Here is a 20,904-nt window from a genome sequence, read left to right on the forward strand (position 1 = left end):
TTTGTAAAAAAAACCTACATAATCTTGGTTAAAATTTATTGATTTGAACCTTAAATAAGAAAATTCTTCTTAAAGTGCACCTATATTGTTAGTATTTGTAGATGTAGTTGAAATTAAGATATATTAAAGAATATTTGTAATGATTTTTTTTAATAACTTTAGTACAGCAGTTGCTGAAAGTCGATACATGTAAACATGCCTTCATCTTAAACTGGTCGCCATAGAAGTTACGATTATTACCGAACGGAAGTCGGAAAGTTCATGACCCGTTTTCGGAAGAGTTCAGACAGACGTTACGTAGTAACGGTAGTCACATGACGTTCTCGGCAACAACGTTACAATGTCGGCTAACTTCGGCTTGTTTGACTAAGTGGGACCCACCTAGCGATGTTTAATATTTATTTGATTTTTTATCAAAGTATTCCGAATCATAGTCGCTCATCTTGACTTCGATTTAGTCCTGTCTCTGCATGATTTACAACAGGATTTTTTTTCAACATTCTCCTAAATCATGAAAAAAATAAGAAAGATGCGGATATTGGGCTTTTAAAATTTATTGATTTGAACCTTAAATAAGAAAATTCTTCTTAAAGTGCACCTTTTACAATTTTATAGAAATATTAGTATGAAAATTACTCTATAATATATAAAATACAAGATGAAAAACATGATCTTTTATGAAAGCAACTGGTGAGTATCACTTCAAAGTTTTGTAGTACTAGGCAGAACTTTAAATTTAGAATTTTTATAATGTAGATTCTACTGTAAGTTAACTATGATAAGATAATGCCATATGGTTTTAATATCTTATTATTATATTTTTACTGTCGTGTGAAAAACATTTTAGATCATTATATCTACGGTAGAAATGAATTAAAAACAAATAAAATTTTCAAATATTGCCACAGAAATAGTTTCAAAATGGGGTTGTTTTTTCTTAGTTTTATGATGCGCCTATAGATGTCGCTTTAGAATTGATCATTCATTATTTCTTCCTTATTAAATTTCAATTTTAAAACATGTGACAATATTATTGATTTTTTATTGTGTCTCTACCGATACTTAATTATTCTCTTATTTTTTTAAGAGTATAAGACATCTTTATTTTTCAATCATACGACAGATATTTGTTCGGAGATTCGTCAAAAACTAATTTCACGCACCGCTCCCAGGAAGCAGCATGGCGGCCGGCTCGATCGAAATCCCACTCCGGGATACAGATGAAGTAAGTACTCGTTCTCCTGATAAGTCTATGCACTACAATGACATTTTATCATCGCAGCTATGCATCATTTTATTGTAAAAATACATTTCACTCGCCATCGTTAATTCGAACTACGACCAGCAATGAACAAAATCCATAAACACTCTTCCTCGTTTAAAACTTAACAAACAGTGACAAAAGCAAACATCTGAATCTGAACAGACGCACTAGTCATACGCTAGGTAAAAGAAATTATATTTGTCGCAAGCTAGCTTTACATAACATTTATGAGGTTATTGTTTGTACATATTTTTGTCAAATGTCAACATTCTTGATTTTGATACAGACGCAAATAAATTTTGTACTTACATCGATCATTGTACAAACAATGCATTTGTAAGTGTCAGGTGCGGTAGCCAGATTTAGCGATGCTACCGGACCTGAGTGTTTGTTGATGAAATGATATTGGTGATGCAAGGTACCTATAGGAAAATTATGACAGACTCTTCAAAATACTGCAAATCATGAAATTAATGCATGTTATTCAGATAACATCACAAATTGTATGGGTAGTATTTTAATTTGAATTGTATTGTGTTTCCATTTTGTAGATGGAAAAGAAAAATCACTTGACATGTCACAAATTGTAATATCTACTGAGTAACTCATTGCTTGGTGACAGATCTCCAGATGACATATATATTGTGTGGAGGGGTTGACAGTGTTTACTAGGTATATACCAAATTGTAAGATCATGGCCGCTCTGTTTTTATTTTAGGTGATCGAGCTTGATCTTGACCAGCTACCAGAGGGAGATGAAGTTCTCAGTATTCTACGCCAGGAAGTGGCTCCACTTCACATCTGGGTCACACTTGCGGTAAGTTGATCAGCACTTAAATAATTAACAACAGAAATTCTAAAGTTTTGGTCAGTCGATCACTTATGTATTAATTTCAAGTTGTCTATCCAAATTTCAATAGTCTATTAATTGTAAAATTATACTTTACCAACAACATTTTCCTGGTTTAGATCTTTCACAATTACTGAATAATTGGATGTGATGTTGATTGATCTTTTCATTCTAAATGCTCACATGATTTTTCAAATCACTAAATTAAACAAGGTATTTTATTATTTCAGTTGGAATATTACAAATCCAGTTATGTAGAAGACTTTGTAAAGATCCTGGATGCCTCCCGAACAGATGCAGGGCTTGACTATCCCAACTTTGAGCGAGACCAGATGCGAGCCCTGGATACCTTAGCTGCATACTATGTACAGAAGGCCCATAAGGAGAAGAACAAGGATAAAAAAAGGGAACTCTTCACACAAGCCACGCTTCTGTACACTACAGCAGACAAAATCATCATGTACGATCAGGTAAACAGATAACTAATTGATACTTTTAATGGATCTTGTTAAACTTTTATCCTAAAAGCTAAAGATTCAAGAACATTAGCTTGCTGCAATTTGTTTATGGTTGAAATGATTTTTTTTTAAAGATAACTAATCTTTCCATCTACATGATGTATTAGTGCTAGATGAAAAGGGTCAAAATTGTATAAATTATAATTATAGTATTTATGGTAATTCTCAATATTACTGAATTTCTGCAGTTTTACAAGCATAGACTCAACTGATCCATTTTTTTTGACATTATTTATTTTTACAGAGCCATTTGTTGGGAAGAGCCTACTTTTGTCTATTGGAAGGAGACAAGATGGACCAGGCTGATGCTCAGTTTAACTTTGTGTTGGGACAGGTATAATTGGTTATCATTTTGGAATAGCATCTCATTTCATTTCAAAATATTTACTTCAAAATGAAAAATATTTAACTTGGATTGGGCAGCAGACAAAGCATATGTATGCCCTCTCCAAAAATTATAGGATAGTATCTGGTAGTTCAACATTGTTTAATACAAAAATATTATGATACAAACATTATGATACTTGTTATTTAGATGCAGTTAAGGATTTTACTTTTAAATTGTACTTTTAAAAAACTATGATTATATATTTAATGTATTTCTTTATAGACCAGTAACAATATTCCATCATTACTTGGGAAAGCTTGTATTGCTTTCAACAAGAAGGATTATCGAGGAGCACTTGCCTATTACAAGAAAGCATTGAGGACAAACCCAAGTTGTCCAGCATCTGTCCGGCTGGGAATGGGGCACTGCTTCGTCAAACTCAATAAGCTGGAGAAAGCAAGGTAGGTATCATATAGATCAATAAGCTAGAAAATGCAAGGCTAGTGTTGTATATATCAGTAAGCTAGATGTAAGTGTCATTGGGGTGTCATAAATAAAATCAAAGAACTGTTAAAGACAAATTGAAACTTGAGACCGTTTCTTAAAAATGGAACAACTCAGTCAAACTTTGGATAGTGTTAAATGAAGTATTGAAATTATTGGGTGTTGAAAATGCTGTTTTGGAAGAAACTCTTTTTCATAATTAAGCTATACATGTGTCTTCTATTGGATAAAATACATTAGTAAACACAATATGCTGAGGTCAGAGTTGCAAAATCATGTCCATTAGAAATATTTTGACTTTACAGTTCAAAAAATTTTATCTGAAAGAATTAATCTTTCATTGTGATGGTGAACTTCAAAAAATCTGGATTTTTTTGTAACAAACAAGAAGACCTATCTTTCTTGAGCATAGTTAAGTGTTCATTTCAGCAGAATGATCAATACTGTCGTTCTATTTTGACATTTTGAGTATTTGACATTTCAGAATGGCGTTTGAGCGAGCGCTCCACTTGGACCCCCAATGTGTTGGTGCCCAGGTTGGAATGGCTATCCTTGAGGTTAATGCTAAAACACAAGAGTCCATCATGGCTGGTGTCCAGCTCCTGTCCAAGGCTTACACAATAGACTCCTCCAACCCAATGGTCCTCAACCACCTTGCTAACCACTTCTTTTACAAAAAGGTTAGTACAATACATATGTACTGTCAAACCTGTCTATAAAGATCATTTCTTTTTCACCAAATGTTTTTTTTTATATACAGGCCAAATTGTGTTGAAATTGGCCATTTGGGACCATGAAAAAGTGGCTTTATTAAGCATGTGGTCTTTATGCAGAGGAGGTCACTAAGGCAGGTTTTACTGTATATTGAAAAATATCCACATAAAGCATATTTAATACTTGATTTTACTTCTAAAGCAATTTAAATATTGGTGTTGTTCCACTTCAAATATTGCAGATTCAGAATTATGTTAAGATTTTTTTAATGACACCTTCCACACAAAACAAATACTACTACTGTAAACGAAGATACTGATGTGTAAATAAATTCCCTGTGTAAATCATACCCTATCTGTTATACTCAGTTTTCTCAAAATGACAGGGTATATAAAAGGAGTGAACAGTATAGTGTTGATTTATTTTCTTGTAAAAAAATGAATATTGTATTTATTTTTTTAACAGGATTACCAGAAAGTGCAGCATCTTGCCTTACATGCCTTCCACAACACAGAAAATGAAGCCATGAGAGCAGAGAGCTGTTACCAGCTGGCACGGGCTTTCCATGTACAGGTATGTTGATTCAAAAGGTAAAACACTTGGTCTCGTACCTTCTTAAGTAGGGGAGCAGAAATTTAATTCCAAGGTGGGGAATGTAGTTACCTGCTCACACAAAAGCCTTAGGATTCTTAAATTCTTGGTTGTGTGTAACACTTTTGGATTGGGTCAAACGCTGTGACCAGGTTGCTCAATCAGTAGAGCATCTGGCTTGTGTTTGCAGGGTCCTGGGTTTAAGCCTCAGTCTGGTTGTGCATTTTTCCACTCCTGCTACACATACTTCCATTTAAACTCTAATAACTACCAGATATCTGCTAACATAAGCTGGCATACTTTATTTTGTTATTGTCATAATTCTTTGAATCTGCAAGAATAATTATTTTTATTATTCAATAAATTGTGCTGATTATAGTGTTTTGAGTTGATAACAATTTGTTATTGTTCCTTTCAGAATGATTATGACCAGGCCTTCCAGTATTACTACCAGTCTACACAGTTCTCACCCTCCAACTTTGTCCTGCCTTTCTTTGGTCTGGGACAGATGTACATCTACCGTGGAGACAATGAAAATGTAAGGATGTGTTGCTGGCAGGGATGGCAGTATTGATAAGATAAGGGAACTCAAACTGGTGGGGGTTGGGAATGTATCTTGAACTGACATATTCATGACATTGACATTGTTCTAAAGCTTAAGTCTTTAACTTTTTATGCTGATAAAATAGAGTCTGCAGGATATTTTCAAGGTCGCAAAAATTTTAACCTGGATTAAAACAAAATTTGGTTAAAACCCATGTATTCATAGTTCCCGATTACAAAATTTTGGTTCACGAACAAAAATTATTTACTGAAGTCAAAATTACTAGATCTTTTGCCAAAATAGCTGGCTATCTAATATTGACATTAATTAAAATGGTGATTTGATAATGAAGTGAAAAAGTTGAATTTCCGTTGTGAAGTCATTGTATTTTTCTGTGATCAACAATTTTAAGGTACTAGCAGAAAGCATGTATGTGTCATTTAAATCCTAGAGGGATCAAAAGTCAGAAAACTTTAAATCAATATGATTTTTTCATGTCAGTAATAATGGCGATAGAAATCAATATATTGATAATTTGTCAAGAAATTAAAAATACAGAGGAAATAATTGAAGTCCGAATTACTTCCCTTTTTGCTCTTGCTGTGAATCCTAAGCTTTATAATAAACTCCTAATAATGCATACTTGATACTTATTGATATTTTCAGGCCTCCCAGTGTTTTGAGAAAGTGCTGAAAATCCAACCTGGGAATTATGAGACAATGAAAATCCTTGGATCATTGTATGCAAATTCACAGGATCTTGGAAAAAGAGACATCGCCAAGGTAAGCTTCATGTGTAAAGAGATCCGGCTACAAAGAGGAGCTTCAATATTTATATATATTATACATCTCACTACATTATAATAAAAAAAAATCAGTTAATATTTGATTCTGTTAAAAAAAATCTCAAGATGATGGTGTGATATATCTAGAACATTTTGTCAGTCAGCTGTACAAAACAAACGTCTGGATCCTTCCCATCTGTTTCTATACATGGTTTACACCTCTTTATCTTCCAATATGCTTCATCTTGTTTGCAGCAACATTTGAAGAAAGTAACAGAGCAGTTTCCAGATGATGTGGAAGCATGGATAGAACTTGCCCAGATTTTGGAACAGACAGATGTACAGGTAAAGATGTAGTTATAACCTTATACCGTGCATTAGAGTACACTAGAAACTGCCTAAGGTCCTGTAAATGTATATGATAATATTTCTAGACCTGGTTGATATCTTGAATGTTATACACTAAATGGTTAGCATTTAAGATTTATGTGCATGATATAGAGACCTTATTTTTTCGGTAAAAGTTGATACTTTTTAGCAGTTTCTTCAAAGAAAAAAACAAAACATATTAATGGGTATCATTTCATTGCAATGAGTGAAAGTCTGTGTACACTGTTTATAGGGAGCTTTGTCTGCTTATGGTACTGCTACACGTATCCTAAAGGAGAAAGTAGAAGCAGATGTACCACCCGAGATCCTCAACAACGTAGCCGCTCTCCATTTTAGACTCGGTAATCTACAGGAAGCCAAGGTTTGTAGAACTCATTATAAGATATTCTTAATTCTTCAATCCTGTGTAAAAACTGAAAAACACTTCATACAAATCACTTTAACAATAGGACCTGTCACTGTAGTCAGAGCTTAACTGTATAGCTCTATAAAGGCTGGGTCAATTTTTGCATTTTCCCATATGGGACATGGGACATATTCGCTGAGGTTAAATTTTGCGGTTCATGTTATTTGTAAAATATACAATACTATTGTTATCTTATATGTCAATGAACTACTGAATTTTTCACTGGTGTCTCAAACTGCAAATATTGCAAAAACAAACCAGTCGTGAAATTAAGCTGCATCGTGTATATATACATGTCATAATCTTTTGTGATTAAGCTGCATCGTATATATACATGTCATAATCTGATTTTAACATTGATCGTTTATGCCAGTTTAATCAGTTTTCTGCAGATCAGGCATCATGAATGAATAATATTCACTTTAAATGATATCTGTTGTATGAGTTCAGTCCAAAAAAAGTTGTAATTTTTGTGGTTGACAGAAATGTTATGAAGCATCTTTGGAAAGATCCAAGAGTGATGCCCAGCATGATGAGACATATTACAGTGCAATATCAGTGACAACAACCTACAACTTAGCCAGATTACACGAGGCTACTCACGAGTACGACGAGGCTGAGAGACTTTACAAAAACATTCTACGAGAACATCCCAACTATGTTGATTGTAAGTACTCCTAGGTAACATAGATTCCAGTTCCATGGCTATGCTATAAAATGGGGATATATTGAGTTTTATTCATGTATGTTCGGTATTAAGGCCGGGCTTTTTGCCTAACATTTCCAATTGTATAACAAAGTTGAATTACTTGCTATTGTAGCGGGATTGGGTTGTGCCAATCATCTGTGATCTGGTAGCTCAATTGGTAGAGTATCCAGCTAGTGTTTGAAGGTCAATATGTGATAGTGTAAATCAATTTTTATGATATTTACTTGGACTTATTCTGTCTAGTCTTTAGTGAATCTATTGACTTTGAAACCGTTACTCTCAGTGATAGTGTATTTACTGTATCTTATATTTGTTTGCTCTTTTTGTAGGCTATCTACGACTTGGTTGTATGGCCAGAAACCGTGGACAGATTTACGAAGCTTCTGATTGGTTCAAAGAAGCATTGCAGATCAATCAGGTACATATTACATTAAAACGCATATAAATCACAAATACTATAGGAATACTAAAATATTGTTCATTGAATTGACTGATTGCCAGGCAGAATGTTTCCATGCCTCATGTTCGCATACATACCAATTGAATGTCGGAGCAAACTTTGTAACATACACAATACAAAATGTTAAGTCATATGCGGTGTCTGGTGGTTTATTAACAGCTGACGATACATCACTTTCTATAATGTTGAAAATGTATTTCAAAGAATGATCTTAAAATAATTATTTTGGTATCTCTATTTTGAATTTGTTTTATTATTCTGGTATCTCTATTTTGAATTTGTTTTAAACTGGAAATTGAAATGAACAATAAGTCTATTCAGACAATTACTAGTGTTAATTTTGATATCATAAAAATGTGTTTATTTTGATATTATAAAAATGCGTTAATTTTCTGATGCACTGATCAGGACCATCCAGATGCTTGGTCATTGATTGGAAACCTGCATTTGGCCAAACAAGAGTGGGGACCCGGACAGAAGAAGTTTGAACGTATCATCAGCCGTCCCAACACCAAAAACGATGCTTATTCTCTGATCGCCCTCGGTAACGTGTGGCTGTCATCTCTTCATCAGCCAATGAGAGATAAGGACAAGGTTAGAAAAGTTGACTTCACTGCTGTGTATTTCACCTGTTTACCTGATTCACTGTGGTTTTCTCTCAATAATAACACCTCAACAGACGATGGCATGGGTGTAGCATCTTTGAGATACAAGAAAATTAGAATTCTAATTCTTATGCATAGCATAAAGTTATATATACTGCAGATATTATTGGAAACCTATATATGTTTTAGTGGTAATCGGTTTTAGCATTTTTTGTACAAAAAAAAATATTAATTTTGAGTAAAAATATACATATGTTGATTTTACATATATATTATGATATTTAAAAAAAATCTGATTTGGTGAATTCATCACTGTCCTTTTCTATTAGAAATCAATTTTACACTAAGATTAGGTTTAACCAAAATTAAATATGTTTATAGTATATCCATATCATATTAAATGATTTCTGATCTGTGTAACCATGAGACTTTAATTAAATACCCTTTCTAGTTTTGTTCTTTTTAACATTAAACTATTGTAGGAGAAACGTCACCAGGATCGAGCTCTGGCCATGTACAAACAAGTCCTGCGAAATGATGACCGCAACATCTGGGCAGCCAACGGAATTGGTAAGGACCTATCTCATATCTTATCATCAATACTGTTACTCAAATTACCATTTAGGGCTATTTTATGTAAGATTTGATTCCTGAGTCACTAACAGGAAAAAATACCTTTCTGATTGACAACCTTTTAAAAAGTATCTACTTAATACATTTAGACTTTAAGAAAATGTTAAATCAATACATTTAGACCCTTAGAATACTCTCTTAATCAATAATCACCTGAATAGTGTTTTCTTGCTGATTTAAATTAATCACTCACCTGGTGTTATATAAACACACCTTACAGGACAGCCTATGTAAACATACTTTGGCAGTCACCTGTTTTTACAGGTCAAGTGTCAGAGGTCAAGGTCATAATTTCAGATATCTTCTGCTCTCTACTTTGTGATAAAAAAATGAGATAAAAAAAACTGCTGCTTGGTAAAAACGGTATTACAATGCATGTTGATTCTTACCTGCAAAACCCATCAATTTTACTTTCAATGTTTTATATTTTCAACATATGATCTGTTTCTGTAATATATATATATATATATTTTTTCCTGTCCTGCTAACAATTCCTGTTGCAGGGCCTTGATAAATCCACCAAAACCAATCATGCTAGCTCTTTTTAGACTTCAATGTAGAGTTTCACCCATTCTAAAATCAATGATTTGAATTGTCTAAAAATTAACAGCAGTATTAGACCATGAATGTCAGTACTGTCTTGGTTTTGTACATTACAGAGTTATCTTTCCTTGCAGATAGATATTGATTGTGACTTCATGTGATAAAATCGTGTAACATCTTAATTTTCAAAGAAAATATCGCAAATTAATGACGTCACCATGGATACCTACCTGCAAGGGAGGTAACTTTGCAATATGCAAAGACAGAATTGTGGAAGTAAAAAAAATATCCATCCATTATGGATACAAGTTTTGTCCATGTTGTGAGATGAAATAGGATCTAGCAGTTTTGTCCATGTAATTACATTTTCTTAAATTTGAAAAATGTATTTTGTTCTGCTATAAATGAACGAATGTGGCTGTAAATTTAGTGATGTTGATACAATATTGCTATTAAATATATACCTTACATGGACAGTCATGCAAAATCCTCTATGATATTCCAGTTTATAAAATCATTTGGAACAGTTAGGATACTTATGTCACAGTAGTGCTTTCGTTACATAAAAGTATAAATTTATTTCTACATTTCTTACTCTTGTTCTAGAGTATCAATATCGTCAAATTCTGTTTAATAGCACTGTCCAAGTATCCTAACAGTATCCGTATGATTTTTGTTTTGAAAACTAAGAACAAAGCCATGGTTCTATTTCCAACTTTAATACGTACAAAACAAAGTAGTGTACAATGTTGTTTGGCACAAAACTGTAATTAAAATGTGAGAGAGTTATGTACATAGCACTTATCTTGGATACACACTATCATTTCAACAGGTCGAGGCTATCGTTCAGAGGATGTCAGTGTCACTATCAGCTATCTGTTCCACTATATAAATGTCTGTACTTGGCACAATGTCCTAGTTTATAATCACAAATTGTATCTGCTGACTTATTTTAGAAAAACAATATTTACAGTTTATAAAGCGGCCATCTGACGTTTCCTCTTGGCCTTGGCGATCTCTGTCAGGGTACGAGTGTTGTTAGATCTGTTTCTCTTGTTGGCGAACCACTTTTTCACCTGTTCAGCTGTGATGTGTCCTTTTTCTGCCAGTAACTCTACTGTAGATGCCGTCGGGTAAGGATGTTCTAGGTGGCTTTGGTACCATTCCTCCATCACTTTTACTGACTTCTTAGAGAGAAGTGGACGTGGCTTGATTGGTCGACTGGAGCCTTTGTTGATGGACGACTCCTCTAACAAAGCAAGACTTTGTTCTACTCGGGTCATAATCTGATGTAGCTGGGAATCATAGTGAAGGTTGAGTGAACGTTGGTAGTCTGTCGAATAATTATTTAAGTGTAGTGAACGAAAGCGTTCCGTCTCTACTACCGCTGCTTGGTAACGGTAAAAACTAGACAGTTGTTGCACATCCTCTGGAAAAGTATTTGACAACTGATTGAAGCGTTCCTGTAAGTCCTGTTCACGATTAAACACATCAGCCTGTGGCTGGGTTGTCATGGTAGCAAGCAGTGACTGTGGTAACATGTCCTCACGACAGTCATTGATGAGGGTGGCCTGGAGGTCACTGAAGAATGGATTTTTGGCTAGTGGACTATCCGGTGGTGGACTTCCTAGTAAACCACTCAAGGAGTCATTAAACCGACTGTCTACTCCTGGACTTGTGTAAACTGGCTCACATAATGCCTGGTTCTTTGGGTCTCGGGCTGGAGTTGTCTGCTCATTGTAGATAATAGTATTCACAGGGGATACCTCTGGAGGTGATGCAGCAACACTAGAAGCATAGCCCTCAAGGTCAAAGTTCAAATCACTAGCACTATTGTCATTGGACGATGCCCATGTATATGATTCTGGACTTCGGTAATTAGTTATTGTGGCAGTACACTCGTACTCGGATAATGATGCCCGATCTGGTAGCTCATCTTTCAAAGTTTGTGAGATCACTTCATCCAGCAGGTCGTGAGGTGACATGCTCAAGGTCGCTGGCAGGTCGAGAACATCTGGCACAGGAGATGATGGCTGATTAAGAGAGTCAATGAAGGCATTCATGATGCAGCACCAGGTCAGAGGCACTAGTTACTCAAAGTGTCCAAGGCTAAGATTCAGAGGTCAGAGTTAACTCAAGCAGTGTCAAATGAAAGTGACATGACCCCGATGAGAATGTCAAGGTTTTTGTATTGAGTGGTCTGAGATCTGAATACTGTTCACTTTTAAAATGCCATTTTACGATTGGCTAAGGTAAAAACAGCTGATTTCTCATGTTAAAAAATCTTTAAGGGATCATGTGTATGGTTTCAATTTTTGACCCCACCTACCAAGCTAACCCCCTGCTATGCCTCTGATTGGTCCTAGGGTGAGTTGATGGGCGGGGCCTATTGGTCACACTTGCCTGATCTGAAACAGGTGATTACTAATTACCTGTGTTGATTAGAGCTACTGGGGGTAATCAGTGAAGTGTGACACCCTGGTGTTGTTGTTGTGTAAACAAGTCATGGTAGTGGTGTATGTCCAGTAATAGCATGTCACTGATGACACTTAATATGGAAAAATCATTATATATATGTATATAAATAAAATACAGGGGATTTTACATAAAATCATAAAAACCCAACAAATCTATTACAAATAAAAAAAAATACAGGGAATTTACATAATTCATAAATGCCAATTAAATCTATAACAAATTGAAAAATACAAAGAATTTAACTTCAAACTATAAAAACCAATCAAAAATGATACAAATGAAAAAAAGAAAAAAAAAAACCTCAAGGAATATAACATAAAACAAGAATTCCACGAAAGTGGATGTGTCGCCTGCACAGCATCACAAAAAATAGTTATTTACAGTTGAAAATATTGTTATAACCAGCTTGTTTGGTTGAAATCGGACAATATAAGTCATCAAGCGGAAACCATGTTTCCACTATTACAATGTCCTGTAACTCTTGCAAATATTGATGGATTTTGACCATCATTAAAGTCATCCGAGATCACATTGATATAAAACATTTCATAAAATCAAGTTGAAATTGGATGATAAAAAACATACAAAATCAATGGATTACAAATGGAAAATAAATCAGTGAATTCTAAATAAAAATATTGGTAAAAAAATAAAACGGGGAGAAATTAAATTAGACAGATCACGACAAAACGTTACTTATTGAAAATAATACAGATTTTAAAAACTGCTTTACAGATAGATATGGCATGATTGTGTTCAACTTTCCAGCTGAAACCAACAAATGCCAATCTTTAATCAAGAATATCAAGTTGTATCTTAACTTGAAATTTGATAAATATAAACATGTGCCATTATGTCTTTAAATCAAAGAATTATTTAAAAATGAAAACATTCTCAGTGTTGTATTTAACCTATTCATTTCAAAATGATTTATAATTCCCTGTACATACATGCTAGATATGCACTGTACAGACACTAATTCAACATTTCATTTCAAAATATTTTATTGTCAATTAATTTTACACATGAAGGTAGACATACTATATTGTATATGAGGCTAGTCCTATACCAGTCTTTTTCTATGAAATTTGGTTACCTAGATTATTATAATCAACATATATTAGAGTATTTCCAGACTTGTGATGTGGTAATCTGTAAAAAAGGCGACATAACATATATTAGAGTATTTCCAGACTTGTGATGTGGTAATCTGTTGAAAAGGTGACATATTTTGCAACATAAAAACAGTATTTTAAAACATAACATGCATTTCATTTATGAAAAGTTAATAACACTGTTACAATTCTAGTGAATCAATATAAATCATATTTACTGAGGAAATAAACCAAATTCATGAAATACATGTATTTCACTTCTGATGGAACTTCATTTCTATATATGGAATCCAAACATTCTGAAATATGATAAATGAATGGGTGATTAAAAATAATACAAAATCTTTATTGATAGTTGTAGTGGTAGTTTGAAATATCTTGATTTTACAAGTATGGTTTAAAATAATTATTGTAAAATAAAAAGGGGGGAAAAAGATTAAAAAAAAAATATATATATATATATATCAGATGTATGTATTAGCTAAATACATGTAAATGACGGATCAAATATGAATTACCCGTTATTCACATTTTTAGGCCATGTTTAATTAGGAGTACAGAGAAATATTTCTGTCAAAGGATTGGGAAACTATATTTTACAAACAATAAAATATTGTAAGGATTTAATTTTTATGAGACATTTGTTTCATTATAAATTGATTTGAAAAATTGTCCTCATACAGGACTTCATACTTCGTTCGAGATACCTCAACAGTTTTTAACTTGGGATAAAACATTAAATTTTAATTTGTATGAGGTATTTATTTTACTATAAGTTGATTGAAAAATTGTTCTCAAACAGGACTTCAATCTTCGTTAGAGGTACCTCAACAATTTTTAACTTGGGATCCAACATTTAATTTCTACAATAAGGTTGATGTTTTGATATCAGCTAATTTCTATCTATACACAAGCTACTCAGTGAAAGTTTCCAAATCATGACTACAGTTGAAGTCTATATTTAGAGTAGTATTGATAATGAGAAGTAGTATTTGTAAAGTACATGTAGATGGGAGTAAGGATGATTGAGTTAAACTAAAGGTTTATACAACAAAATAAAAACTTATGCATGTTCAATTTATGAACATATCAAAACATCTGAAAGAATATTCGATTCCCTGTAGACATAATTGATTTTGAGTACAGGTAGATCATTTTAATGCGTCCCGAGTTATAGTCTGGTTTCCACAGTACAGCCACGCCTCGAGATCAAAGACGAACGTGATTACTGCTTGGACTGTTTAATTAAAGCCTTTATCTGTCCTCCTCGCGATCATTATTACCCGTCACAAAGCCCTGATCTGCTGGAGAAAGTGTTTACACAGGTAATTACTGCTCATTACTGTTAGGTAAGGACTGGGTTATAGTTAGCTAGTGGTCTGGATTCATTAATGTCAGAAAAACATTTATCACCGATGAAGAATAATTAAAATATTTTGATTCAATATTTTTAACATTTTTTTTATTTGACAATGTGTATTGTGAGTGAATAAAAAATTACACAAATAGTTTATTTTAAGAGAATAAAAAAATTACACTTATGGGCAATGCCAAAATCAATTCTGTTGTAGGTCTAGTTCAAACTTGCATAAATGAGATATTTTACATGACATGTTTATGATATATATTTTTTATCAGCATAATACATCTTGTGAATCCTTAATCTGACAAAATTAAAGTCAGCATCGCTACTTAGCCTGTTCTACAAAGAAATATTTTCACATAAAAAATTTAGTTTTAGCAGCTACAATATGGAATTCTTTACCTGATTGTTTCAGATCAACAACATCTTTTAGAAATTTTAAAAACATTATTTCAAATTTGAGTGGTGCAAAATTTAAATGTACTATGTGAAAAAGAATTTTTTTATAACATACTTAGCTGTAGCATTTTACTCAAAAAGTCACCTCTCTCTTATCTCTTTATCTTGTTTGTAAATTATGTCAGTGACCTAAAGGATTATATGTCCATATCTTAACAGAAATTGATGTCGTTTTTTAAAGTCTCAATATCCGTATCTGTCTTATTAGGTCACCTGAGACGAAGTCTCAAGTGACCTATTCTAATCGCCTTTTGTCCGTCGTCGTGCGTCGTGCGTCGTCCGTCGTCCGTCGTATGTCCGTAAACAATTTACATTTTCGACTTCTTCTCCAAAACTGCTGAAGCAATTTCAATGAAATTTTGCACAAACCTTCTTAGGCATAAGATCAATCAAAATTGTGAATTATATGGTCCCCACCCCCCAGGGGGCTGTGGGAGGGGCCAAAAGGGGTAAAATTGAGTAAAATTTCAAAAATCTTCTTCTCTACTCACAGATGTAGTAGAATCAAATACTCTTCATAGATAGAAAGGTCTTAAGGTCCTTTACAAAAATTGTGAATTATATGACCCTGGGGTCTCTAGTTTCCCCCTGGGGAGGGGGTTAAGTTTACCATAGTTTATATTGGGAAAACACATTTTTGCGGATTATTTGGTCATTTGTAATAGGAAATGAGTCAAATGTTGTCAGAATTATCAGTATGAGATGGCCATTTAATCCTATTAACAAATTTTCTATGACTGACCCCCAGGGACTTTAGGGGCGGGGTCAAAAGGGGTCAAATAGGCTAAAACTTCAAAAATCTTCTTCTGAAATTCTGGAAATGGTAGAATCAAATACTTTTCATAAATAGAAAGGTCTTAAGGTCCTTTACAAAAATTGTGAATTATATGACCCTGGGGTCTCGCGTTTCCCCCTGGGGAGGGGGTCAAGTTTACTATAGTTTATATAGGGAAAACACATTTATGAGCATGTTTTGCTCAATTTTCATTGGGAACGACTCAAACTTGGTTAGAATTATTAGCCTGAGATAGCATTTTAATATCATATCCACATTGGTCCTGGCCGACCCCCTAGGGGCAGAGGGGTGGGGCTAAAAAAGGGTCAAATAGGCTAAAACTTCAAAAATCTTCTTCTGAAATTCTGGAAATGGTAGAATCAAATACTTTTCATAAATAGAAAGGTCTTAAGGTCCTTTACAAAAATTGTGAATTATATGACCCTGAGGTCTCGCGTTTCCCCCTGGGGAGGGGGGTCAAGTTTACTATAGTTTATATAGGGAAAACACATTTATGAGCATGTTTTGCTCAATTTCCATTGGAAACGAGTCAAACTTGGTTAGAATTATTAGCCTGAGATAGCATTTTAATATCATATCCACATTGGTCCTGGCCGACCCCCTGGGGGCAGAGGGGTGGGGCTAAAAAAGGGTCAAATAGGCTAAAACTTCAAAAATCTACTTCTGAAATTCTGGAAATGGTAGAATCAAATACTTTTCATAAATAGAAAGGTCTTAAGGTCCTTTACAAAAATTGTGAATTATATGACCCTAGGGTCTCGCGTTTCCCCTTGGGGAGGGGGTCAAGTTTACTATAGTTTATATAGGAAAAACACATTAATGAGCATTTTTTGCTCAATTTTCATAGGAAATGAGTCAAACTTGGTTAGAATTATTAGCCTGAGATAGCATTTTAATATCATATCCACATTGGTCCTGGCCGATCCCCTGGGGGCAGAGGGAGGGGCAAAAAAAGGGTCAAATAGGTTAAAACTTCAAAAATCTTCTAAAATTCTGGATATAGTGGAATCAAATAATTATAGATGGAAAGGTCTTAAGGTGTATTATAAAAATTTTGAATTATATGACCTTGGGGTCTCACGTTACCCTCTGGGGAGGGGTCAAGTTTACTTTAGTTTATATAGGAAAAACATATTTGTGAACATTATTGCCCAATTTTCGTAGGAAATTAGTCAAACTTGATAAGAATTATTAGCCTAAGATATAGCATTTTAACATTCATATCCGTCCTCGAGGACCCCTTGGGGGACCAGAGGGGCAGGACCAAAAAGGGTCAAAATTATTAAAATTTCAAAAAATACCTCTAAGTTCACAGGTTTGATGGAAGCAAATACTCTTCATAGTCTAAAAAGTGAAATTTATAAATCACTGACCAACTTCAAGGACCAGCATATAGTGTTTATATGTCTTTAATTTGTTTCATTATATATTCTAACTCAGGTGACCGTTAAGGCCCATGGGCCTCTTGTTTTTTTCATGATTTAGAAGAATGTTGAAAAAAAATCCTGTTGTAAATTATGCAGAGATAGGACTAAATCGAAGTCGAGATGATCGATAATGTTTCGGAAACTTTTGATAAAAATCAAATAAATATTGAACATCGCTAGGTGGGTCCCACTTAGTCAAACAAGCCAAAGTTAGCCGACATTGTAACGTCGTTGCTGAGAACATCATGTGACTACCATTACTGCGTAACGTCTGTCCGAACTCTTCCGAGGACGGGTCATGAACTTTCCGACTTCCGTTCGGCAATAATCGTAACTTCTATGGCAACCAGTTTAAAATGAAGGCATGTTTACCAGTATGGGCTTTCAACAACCGCTGAACGAAAGTTATTAAGAAATCATTGTAAATATTCTTTGATATAACTTAATTTCAACTACACCTACAAGAGGTTGAATCTAACTTGACTATTTGTTGATAGTTACGTATAGTGTGCCTTTCAGTTAAATACATGCAGTACTGCGATAATGAACAGATGTGATCAGATAATGTAAATAGTTAAGTATTTTATTGTTATTATTTTTACCCTGTTAAATAGTCGGTTTTAAAAGCCATAATGGCTTGTGTTGATATGTTTTACCACTTGTACCGACTCTAAATAAAGATTACTTGACTTGAAAAAAAAATTTCACAATCTTCTTCCAATCAAATCTTGTAGGACAATTTTGCGACCACAGCATTATTAAAGTATTTACATTATGGATATTGAGATTGAAAATAATTCACACATAATTAAAGGAAATAAGAGAGACGTGTACAATTCATCTCCATGACATCAGATGATGCACTGTCCTTCAAGCCTTGGTCTCTTCATCCTCTTGACAGTTGATATAAATAACTTAATTACTACTGTTTGATTCTCCAAGGTTTTAATGATTTAAAAAAAAAATGTACAAAAACTGACAGCATGGAAATTAGTTTCAAACTCAAAATTTGCTAACATGTTTTAATTGCATTGAGTTTTGAATGATTAGGTCGAAGTTACTGAAGATAATGTTTCCATTTTCTTAATCTTTGTCTTTTAATAACAAATATAACTATTTTGATAGGAAGACATCATAATTCATTCAAAACAATTTATAGTTATTAGGTGGAAAGAGTCTGGATGATCATTTGCATTTTTAGTAGATTGTCTTATGTTGAATCGCAATTGACCAACCGTAGCCATGTCTCATGCCTGCAAACACCTATTAAATGTCAGAGAAAACATCTTATGATAGCATACACAATAAAAAAAAAAAAATGCCAAGTCACGTACGTGCGGTTTGATTGACAGGTGGCAATTTGTCAAATTATTTGAAACTAAATCTTTGGAAAAGTAATGTAAAAATTAAAAAAAAAAAAGAAATTACTTGTCCTTAACATCAAATCAGAACTTTTTTGATTGTTACATTTAATTTTGCATTTACAGGCCTGTCAACTGCAACGTTTTTGGTATAATTATTACCCTGTTTTTGCTGAAATTATGCTGTGACGTTTTTCCGGAAGTAGTTGCTCTTTTAGAAAAAAAAATTAGATTTCCAGATTTTTGTCCCCTTCTGACTTATATTTTAATGTAGCCATCACGCTTTGAATCAGATATGTGAAACACTTGTATTGCACAGTACATATACTATAAGCGTCTAGGCGGTTACATTGTTGATACCATGAGGTCGCAATGGCCGATGATCCAAAAGAAACAACTGAAAATGCGGAAACACCTACAAAAAACGCAGAATTGTGTTCAGTATTTCAGGGAAGTGTATTCTAAGAAATATGCTGACATTGTTTCTTCTAAAGGGTCAAACTATGCCAGATGTGTGACGTGTACATGTGATTTGTTGATAACCCACAATGTGGTTTTTATGGCTTAGTTTTAAGCATCGATGGATATGACCCTATTTTTTCCACTGAAAATATGTTTATTTTGCAACCTTTTATTGTCCCCTGAAAACAGCTTAGAATGCACCACAAAGCTTCTAGAATTTCAAAAAAAAATTCGGGGATACCACCCCGAGACCTCCTTTTCATTTCTGTGTTACATTTATTCAGAATTTAATGTTGACAGATTTGCATTTGAAATCGAGTTTGATGTTCAAAGATACTTGATACTGATATATTTTTAAAATTCAAAGTACGACAGTATTTCCCAAGTCCTTTTCTCCATTTGTACAATATTTGTTTTTCTTTTCTTTTCTTCTCTCGATATTTCACAACAACAAAAAAAGGTGTTGAAAATGTAAATGAAAAAACTGTTATATCAGGGAACGATTTATCAGCTTGAGATGTTTTTCAAGGTATCATTGCTGACATCCGCATCTTACGAAGGCTATTTTAACGATTGATTGAAAATTTTACAGTTTGATTCCGACTATAGAACACACATGAGAAGCTAATTAGGTATTTATCGTAAAGAATAGAAAAAGTTGCGAAAAGCAAGGCTTTGGCGTTCATTTACTCCTGTCAGAAACAACAAATTTGTGAAAGTCGTGTTTTGATCCATGTAATTTGTGATTAAATTGATACTCATATTACTGTAAAACTAAATCTCTTGCCTCCAATTACAGGGAAACTATTTTACAGGTTCTCTTAAGGATGCTCCACCGCCGACAGAGCATAAATGATTAGCATCCTTTACACAATTTCTGATGTTTATTCATGTAAATATGTTTAAAGATGCTCCACCACCGACAGAACATAAATGATACGCATCCTTCAAACAATATCTGATGTTTATTCATGTAAACATATGTTTAAAGATGCTCCACTGCCGACAGAACATAAATGATACGCATCCTTCAAACAATATCTGATGTTTATTCGTTTAAATTTAAAGATGCTCCACCGCTGACAAATGCTATTTTTTTCACTATCAAAAACAGGATCAAACGATTTAATATTTTTCTTCTCTTACAAAAGTTACTTACTTTACACCATTACCACCATTGAAAAGTTTGAGCTCCTATTTCTACATAAAGTTCAAAATACAAAAAATAATTAATTGCATCCCGAAAAAATTCCGTGTCACTATATCCTACATGGAAGGTAATAGTGATTGCGCATGCACCAAAGGCAAAATGAAGTATTTCATTATATTTTTCGTGTTAATTAGACAGATATATACACGATTACACGCCAATCATTATTCAAATAATGAATGCCATTTATGCTCTGTCGGCGGTAGAGCATCTTTAAGTTTAAAGATGCACTGCTGCAAACAGAACATAAATGATACGCATCCTTCAAACAATATCTGATGTTTATTCATGTAAATATATGTTTAAAGATGCTCCACTGCAGACAAAAACATAAATGATACTCATCATTTGAACAATAATTGGTGTTTAATCGTGTATAAATATGCCTA

The 20,904-nt window shown here is 33.7% G+C and overlaps 2 protein-coding genes across 2 annotated transcripts in view; one reads left to right on the plus strand and one right to left on the minus strand.

Annotated features, from left to right (window-relative positions):
* The first annotated feature begins 1,168 nt into the window (after nt 1–1,168).
* LOC138329416 (RNA polymerase-associated protein CTR9 homolog) overlaps nt 1,169–20,904 on the plus strand; it is a 43,267-nt gene continuing 23,531 nt past the window's right edge. Inside the window, exons 1-15 of the mRNA XM_069276405.1 lie at nt 1,169–1,225; nt 1,983–2,081; nt 2,345–2,584; nt 2,877–2,966; nt 3,243–3,421; nt 3,949–4,144; nt 4,644–4,751; nt 5,188–5,307; nt 5,980–6,096; nt 6,354–6,443; nt 6,721–6,849; nt 7,378–7,561; nt 7,933–8,021; nt 8,472–8,657; nt 9,151–9,238. Coding sequence (XP_069132506.1) covers nt 1,181–1,225; nt 1,983–2,081; nt 2,345–2,584; nt 2,877–2,966; nt 3,243–3,421; nt 3,949–4,144; nt 4,644–4,751; nt 5,188–5,307; nt 5,980–6,096; nt 6,354–6,443; nt 6,721–6,849; nt 7,378–7,561; nt 7,933–8,021; nt 8,472–8,657; nt 9,151–9,238 — 1,960 coding nt within the window. The 5' untranslated portion in view covers nt 1,169–1,180. The remainder of the gene's footprint in view (nt 1,226–1,982; nt 2,082–2,344; nt 2,585–2,876; nt 2,967–3,242; nt 3,422–3,948; nt 4,145–4,643; nt 4,752–5,187; nt 5,308–5,979; nt 6,097–6,353; nt 6,444–6,720; nt 6,850–7,377; nt 7,562–7,932; nt 8,022–8,471; nt 8,658–9,150; nt 9,239–20,904) is intronic.
* On the minus strand, nt 10,735–12,776 carry LOC138328781 (uncharacterized). Its single transcript, XM_069275520.1, has one exon. It carries the CDS (start codon nt 11,905–11,907, stop codon nt 10,819–10,821), a length of 1,089 nt encoding a protein of 362 aa, XP_069131621.1. The 5' UTR covers nt 11,908–12,776; the 3' UTR covers nt 10,735–10,818.

The sequence above is a fragment of the Argopecten irradians genome, chromosome 8, assembly GCF_041381155.1.
Source record: "Argopecten irradians isolate NY chromosome 8, Ai_NY, whole genome shotgun sequence".
NCBI classification, from domain to species: Eukaryota; Metazoa; Mollusca; class Bivalvia; order Pectinida; family Pectinidae; genus Argopecten; species Argopecten irradians.